The 8,139-nt window shown below is 33.9% G+C and overlaps 1 protein-coding gene across 1 annotated transcript; it reads left to right on the top strand.

The window, feature by feature from the left end:
* The first annotated feature begins 300 nt into the window (after positions 1-300).
* LOC106762648 (probable leucine-rich repeat receptor-like protein kinase At1g35710) lies at positions 301-3,606 on the top strand. The gene is made up of 2 exons (XM_022780899.1): positions 301-996; positions 1,354-3,606. The coding sequence occupies exons 1-2, from the start codon at positions 301-303 to the stop codon at positions 3,604-3,606; spliced, it is 2,949 nt and encodes a 982-aa protein (XP_022636620.1).
* Positions 3,607-8,139: the final 4,533 nt, after the last annotated feature.

The raw sequence follows: 8,139 nt of genomic DNA on the forward strand, positions 1-8,139 counted from the left end.
AAGTTAGGTTTTATGAATTAATTTTTCAAAATTTAAAAATAGTTGATAAAGAGGGAAAACGTGTTGAAGATGTTGAGTAATTGATATTAATTTTGACTTCACACTCAATTAAAAGTAATAATCAAGGAAATTATCTCAGTCAATTCAAACATATTTCAAAAGAAAAAAGGTAGAAGAAGAATGAAAATGAAAATGAAAATAGTTAGATAGATAGCATAAACATAAAAAGGCATTGCAGCACTATATATATGTTATTTCCCGTGCATAACCCGTAACCACTTATTTTTAACACTTGTTAAAATGAATTCCTTCCTTTTGATAATCGTGTTTGTTCATCTTTGTTGGGTTTCTCTAAGTCTGAGCGCAGAGACAGTGTGCATTGGAAGTGAGAGAGAGACACTGTTAAAGTTGAAGCATCATATCATTGATCCTTCAAATAGACTTTCTTCTTGGAATGCTTCTCTTAATCCAAATTGTTGCCACTGGTATGGAGTTCTCTGCAACAATGTCACATCCTACGTTGTAGAGCTTCACCTCAACACTCCACTTCCTTCTTTCCCTTTCGATGAGAGCCTAATATATGAAACTTACGAAGAAGTTCACAGAGAAACATTCAATGAGTATAGTAGAAGGGCATTCAGTGGAGAGATAAATCCTTGTTTGGTTGATTTGAAGCATTTGAATTACTTGGATCTCAGCGGCAATCTTTTTCAAACTCCATTTCCTTCTTTCATTGCAAAAATGACTTCCTTAACTCACCTCAACCTTTCTGATGCTGGATTCATGGGGAACATTCCTCCTCAGATTGGAAATCTCTCCAATTTGCTCTATCTTGATTTAAGTGTTGTTGCCAATGGAACAATTCCTTCCCAGATAGGGAATCTCTCCAACTTGCTCCACCTCGACCTCGGAGGATCTTATTATTATGAAATTGTTGATTGGTTGTCAAGTCTTTCCAACCTTCGTTATCTTCACTTGAGCCACACTCATCCACTTGTAGGAGGTATGCCAATTCCTTCTTTTTTTGGCTCAATGACCACTTTAATTCACTTGGACCTCTCTTATTCTGGATTTATGGGCAACATTCCTCCCCAGATTGGTAATCTTTCCAATTTGGCTTATCTAGATTTAAGTTATGCTGCTAATGGAATTATTCCCTCTCAAATTGGGAATCTCTCCAACTTGCTTTACCTTGATCTTCAAAGTGGTTATTCTATTGAGAACACTTTGTTTGTTAGAAATGTTGATTGGTTATCAAGTCTTTCAAAACTTGGATATCTTGATTTGAGAGGTGCAAACCTATCCCAATCATTTCAATTGCTTCATACCCTCCAACTTCTTTCTTCTTTGAAGCACTTACATTTGTCAGGATGTACACTCTCTTCGTATAATCAACCATCCTTTGTTAACTTTTCGTCTCTCATCACTCTTGATCTTTCCTATATTTCTTATCATTCTACAATTTCTTTTATTCCAAAGTGGGTATTTGGACTCAAAAAACTTGTTTCTCTTTTCTTAGATAATAACTACTTTGAAGGTCCAATTCCCGATGGTATTCGAAACCTCACACTTCTTGAAAATCTTGATTTGCGTGGAAATTCATTATCATCTTCTATACCTCATTGGCTTTTTGGTGTTCTTTCTCATCTCAAGTTCTTGGACCTATCAAGTAACAACTTACAAGGAGTTATTCCTGATGCCTTAGGGAGCTTGACTTCTCTAATTGCACTTTATATGGAAGAAAATCAACTCAAAGGTCCAATCCCAACTTCTTTAGGAAAGGTGACCTCTCTAGTTACACTTGATTTATCATACAATCAACTTTCAGGCAATCTAACACTAGATTATTATGGCAACAACGTTGGTGGTGAACATCCAAAATTACATGGAAAAATTTCATCACTGAGAGTTCTTAGGTTGTCCTCAAATCAACTTGGTGGAAATCCATTTAAAAGTCTTGGATCACTCTCTAAGTTGTTATACCTTGACATTGATGACAATAATTTTCAAGGAGTTGTCAATGAAAGTCATCTTGAAAATCTTATATGCTTGAGATCGTTTCATGCATCAGGAAACAAATTGACTTTAAAAGTAGATCGTAATTGGCATCCTACTTTCCAACTTACCAATCTTGATATGAGCTCTTGGCAATTAGGTCCTAATTTTCCATCATGGACTCACTCACAAAATGAACTTCTATATTTGAAGATGTCTAATACAGGGATTCTAGATTATATTCCACCTTATTTCTGGGAGGCTTGTTATTCTCTTGAATATTTAAACTTCTCTAATAACTATATTCATGGTAAGATTGAAAATTCATTGTCAAATCCAATATTATTTGAGATTGTTGATCTAAGCTCAAATCACTTGCATGGAAAGTTACCGATTTTTTCTAGTCAGGTTGGATGGCTAGATCTCTCAGATAATTCATTTTCTTCCATGAATGATTTCTTATGTCGCAAGAAAATTAAGAAATTTAATTTGTATTATCTCAATCTTGCTTTGAATAACTTATCGGGAAAAATTCCTGATTGTTGGATAAAGTGGCCATATTTGTTAAATGTAAATCTACAGAGCAACCTTTTTGTTGGGAACATGCCCTTATCCATGGGCTCTTTAGTTTGGTTACAGTCTTTGAACATCCGTAACAACTCATTATCAGGAATATTTCCTATTGCTTTGAAGAAGAACAACAAATTGATATCCTTGGACATTGGAGAAAATAATCTTTCGGGAACTATTCCAACATGGATTGGAGAAAAGTTGCCAGAAATAAAAATTCTTCGCCTTCGATCAAACAATTTTTCAGGTCATATTCCAAATGGCATATGTGATATGATATTTCTTCAGGATTTTGACCTTGCACAAAATAGTTTCTCTGGAAATATTCCAAAATGTTTAAACAACTTTAGTGCCATGTTCCAAAAAAACAAAAGTACAGATTTAACTATCAATACCAATGACGAGAGAGTGGACGGGAGACTGGAGGAAATCAGCATTATCCTATGGACAAAAGGAAGGCCTTTATTGTATAATAGTATTCTTGGCTTGGTGACAAATGTTGATCTTTCTAACAATAACTTATCAGGAGAGATACCTAGAGAAATTACATATCTAGATGGTTTGATATATTTGAATTTATCTGGGAATCAATTGTCTGGCCAAATTCCACCAAGTATTGGCAATATGAGATTATTAGAATCTATTGATCTATCATGGAATCAATTATCAGGAAAAATCCCTCCAACCGTATCAAACTTGAGCTTTCTGAACAACCTAGATTTGTCTCATAACCATTTAGAGGGAAAAATTCCAACGGGCACTCAAATTCAAAGCTTTGAAGCATCAGACTTCGTTGGAAATAATTTGTGTGGTCCACCCCTATCCATCAATTGCACTTCCAACCAGCAAATTCCATATGTTGACCGCTCGAAAAGAGAAAATGGTGGGCATGGAGTGAATTGGTTCTTCGTGAGCTTCACAGTTGGATTTATTGTGGGATTTTGGATAATCATTGCTCCTTTGTTAATATATAGATCATGGAGATATGCATATTTTTGCTTCCTTGATAACATGTGGTATAAAGTACAATCATATTGGTGATTGTTGATTGTAATGTAGGACTATTGTTTTACTTGACGTTCATCTATCTCTTTGTATGAATATGTGGTCTACATTTATGTTTGTGTTAACACATGTTTTAGTATTTTCTTCATCTTAAAATACCAACAAGATTATGTTTTTCGTGATTCTTATTTACATTACTAGTGTTTCGTGTTTCAGTGTTATTTTGATAATCTAATTGATCTTGTCCTCTTCTCTCTCTTTCCTCGTACCATTAAAGGTTAAATGTATTTTCTTCTAATAGTTTGACTAGAATAAAATGCAATACATACACTTTGTGTCTGCTGTTGTTTTTGGGATGCACATATCAACACTCACATGAAAGTTTTATTAAACATTGTTGTTAGTTGTGTGGGCCTCAACTTGCTCTTGTAGGCTGTATCAATTCTCAAATAGAGGTGCGCTTGGTGTTTGGCTGTCAACGAAATTGACTCATCGTGCTACGGCGCCAAGGGTGGAGTTCCAGTGGTTTTTAATGGCGTTGTCTGTGCGGCCAGGGAGGAAGCGCGAGATGGTGGCCCACTTGTTCCCGTGAATAGTGTGCGCCTTGATGTCCTCCGTCGAAGTGAAGGGGCGGTGCTGCACCTCTAGGCTCAGCTCGTTGCACCTCAGGGGAGGAAGGGGGTTAGGAATGAAAAATGTAGTAGTCTTCTATAGGAGAATAGGTTTATAGAAGAAGAAATAGGTTTTTGTTGGTAAATTGGGGGAAAAAAAGAAGTTAAATGTAAAAGCAAAATTGTGTCTGGAAAATAATAGCAGAAGGGTTTTATTTATTTATTTGTTGTCTTGGCTTGGTCATAGTTGTAGAGGGTTGATAATAATGTTAGGAGCCTATGGAAAAAGCTAGCAATGTAGCAGCAGTGCTAAAGGTTTCAGTGATATCAGTTACTTTTGTTCTTTTCTGATGGGCTTCGAAAGTCGCGAGGCAAAGACAAAATCGGTGGATGCGTCAAATGGAGAGAGAAGTGAGCCTTCTCACCAATATCCAGAATCCCCTTTCTCATCATTGCCACAAACTCTTAGTAATTTGATTTGGTTCTTTTGTTTAATATTTTTTTTCTCCATGATATTTGGTTTTGCAGAGGAAGATGAAAGCGTGATTTAGGGTTTACAATTTTGTGGTTTTTTCCTACATGATATTATGGTGATTATTACGGAAGAGATGTCACGTTCATTGATGGTGGTACGTTGATTGTTGGTGGTTTGCGTTTTGTGTCGGGAGTTTGTGTGATTTGACTTCTTCTAAAAGTTTTCACCGTCTTGGTTTACAAATAGATGTTGATCATGGCTAGTGATGGCGGATGAGATTAATGGAGGATAAGATGTTCTGTGGGTGACGAGGAACCTTGCTTCCATAATCTTTCTATTTTTTTTTTTACTTTTTCTAAATTTTATGTCATAATTTAATTATTTCCACATAATAAAATATCCACCTCAACATATTCACTTAATGGACAGGGCTTAATTAGCTCAATTTTTTAAAAATTGGGTGTTGCTCCCTCCACCCTTCCAGGTGCTTCTGCATCTCCCTGTTATTTTCATTTATTTCAAAAATATTCTATACCTTTCCATTATTTTCTTTTATTTCAAAAATACATTACACTTCCCCTATTCTCAACAATTCTTCTTTTTCTCTCTGTATTAATGGAGCATTTACATAACTCATTAATGAAACATTTACCTGGCTTAGATTTGAATTTGTGATATTTTTCCTTAAATAAGTTTGATTCAATGTTATTTTCGTTGTTCAATATATTTTTTTTCTTCAAATTACTTAATAAATGGTTAAATGGTAAAATTTTGTTCTAAATTTCTAGAAAAATGTTTATATATATATATATATATATATATATATATATATATATATATATATATGTGTGTGTGTGTGTGTGTGTTTTTTACATTTAATATATATAATTTTTAACATTATATTATGTTTTAACTTATCGACATGTTTGACTTAAATAACTTGAATAAAGTATTTAATTTATTAGATAAATAATATGAGACAATCCGAGAATTTTAACCTAAGATTATATACCCTTATATAAGTACAAAGAGTTTTATATAGTAAATTTAAGTTTAAATAATTTAAACACGGTTAAATATCTTTGACAAAAATAATTCTTAGTTAAATTTTCTTATATCAGACATATCAATAATAATAATAATAATAATAATAATAATAATAATAATAATAATAAAATAAATCCACTTTATATATATATATATATATATATATATATATATATATATATAATTAAAATAATATAACATTTGTAAAACCTCAGAAAATAGTATTTTTAGAAGTAGTAGTCTAAAAATAGTGAGACTTGATTATTTTAATATTAACCGGTTTTATTATAAATAGTTTTGTTATAAACGAGTTCTGTTATTTTAAAACGTATCATCTCACTAGAAACCACTTTTCTAGAGTTCTCTACCTTCTATCTAAGAGTTCTAACTCCTGAGTCATCTATTTGACGATGAGGAGGTACCTAATCGACCACAACAACGAGGTCTATGTTTCTACCCGTCAGTTTCTTGAATAAAGCAAATAAGTTTCTACTCGTTTTTCTGTCCTCTTTACTTCGGTCAATGATCATGCACAAAAATGTTATGCATGTATCATTTAGTTCTCTTTTCTTGCTCTTGGTGAATTTAGAGTTCTAAGAACTCTGTCCATTTCAATTTTGGTGCCTTATAGGTCCGCTTAGGAATTTCTTGTGTTTCAAGCGACCAGCAAGACGCTTTTATGGGTTGAGATGTTATTTTGAGGTAAGGGAAGCTAGACCATATTTAGTTGTGTTGGTATTATAAATTTAGTATTTCTATGAGTTATAGATGATTTTGAGAAATATGTATGTTAATTTGTGATCTTGATAGTAGATTAGGTGTATAATGTGTATGTTAATTTGTGATCTTGATAGTATGATGTGTGTATGATTGGAATGGTGTGAAACTGATGTTCTATGCTGTTAAGATTGTGTGTGGTAATTTTGGTTTGATGTTTCAAAATTAAACACAAGTGGTTGGGGTGAGAGTTAGTCAAATTTTTCAGTTTTAAGGCTAAAAAGGGGGGGTTTTCATATGTGAGTTTGAGAATTTGGGGCTAATGTGAGAAAACTATTTTTGAGGTGTTGTCATGAGGTAAATTAAGACTTGTTGGAGGTATAAGATGATTGAAATCTGATCTGTAATGAAAAGGTAGTGTATAGTTGAAGTTTAGAATGTTTTTAGTGTAAAAATGGGGTGGGACTTGGATAGAGGTTCAAACCAGTGAAAATCTGTCATGAAGGTGAAAGTTGCATCTTAGGTTGGTTTTCAGTCCGTTTTGAGGGTTGAGTTGTTGAGTTGGTTTGGTACATCTAATTCATATTCAAATGACCAATGCAATACTCTAACTAGTGTAGAAAGGGGAAACGACAATGGTTATTTTCGCCTATAGGCAGCGGTTCCTGAACCGAGGCATATAAAAGCGAGGCAAAAAGTCTACCTTTTACGCCTCGGTTCTGAACCGAGGCATAAAAGGGTAGCATTTTGCCTCGGTTCAAAGGTAACCGAAGCCGTAAAATTTTTGTTTCTTTTTTATTTTTCTTCGACCGATTTTAGACCTTGGTTCCTTCTGAACCGAGGCAGTATCACAGACTCTACTACCTCGGTTGGGACCTGAACTGAGGCAGTATAGTATTTTTTATTTTTATTTTATTTTTCTCGTATATTTTCAAACCACTTTTGTAATCCACATATGTCATTCCAAATCGAACAGTATAACCCATGGACCATTCAAAATTGTCAAATAAAGACCAAGCATAATATCCCTTTACATTTGCACCTTCCCTGTTGTCGCAACCGGAATCGCGACGGGACGACGATCCAAAAAGAAAAACGAGATTATGAAAAAGATTTTTGGAGTCGCCATCATAGTTTATTCTGAAAAACTACAGAAAAACCATAAAATGATAAGGCACGGTCCACGAAAACCAAAGATTAGGTTCGGGAATCGGTTACGTTTAGAGAAGGTATTAGCACCCTACAACGTCTGCCCGGAGGCAGTACCTTTAATTAAAAACACAAAATTAATGTGATTTTTCAAAATGTTTCATTATCCCTGAAAATAAAATTCTAAATAAACAAAAATATTTTTTTTATTTTTTGTGCCCGACAAGGATTGACCTTGCTCCTACGTATTCTCAAAATGAGAAATCAGGGTTACGTAGTTCTAGCATAAAGATTGATTGTTGTTTGGAAAAAGGATGTTTTGTATTTTTCGTATTTTTTTGTAAGGAAGAAGAAAAGGTTTTCTAGCACAAGGACGATGCGAGCGATCACACATGTCCTTAAACCTTTCAAATATTTTTGATTATTTTTATGAAAAGGAAGAAAAGGTTTTATAGCACAAGGATTATGCGTGCGGTCACACATGTGCTTAAACCCTTAAAATATTTTGATTATTTTTATAAAAAGGAAGAAAAGGGTTTTCTAGCACAAGGACGATGCGTGCGATCACAC

The sequence above is a fragment of the Vigna radiata genome, chromosome 1, assembly GCF_000741045.1.
Source record: "Vigna radiata var. radiata cultivar VC1973A chromosome 1, Vradiata_ver6, whole genome shotgun sequence".
NCBI lineage: Eukaryota > Viridiplantae > Streptophyta > Magnoliopsida > Fabales > Fabaceae > Vigna > Vigna radiata.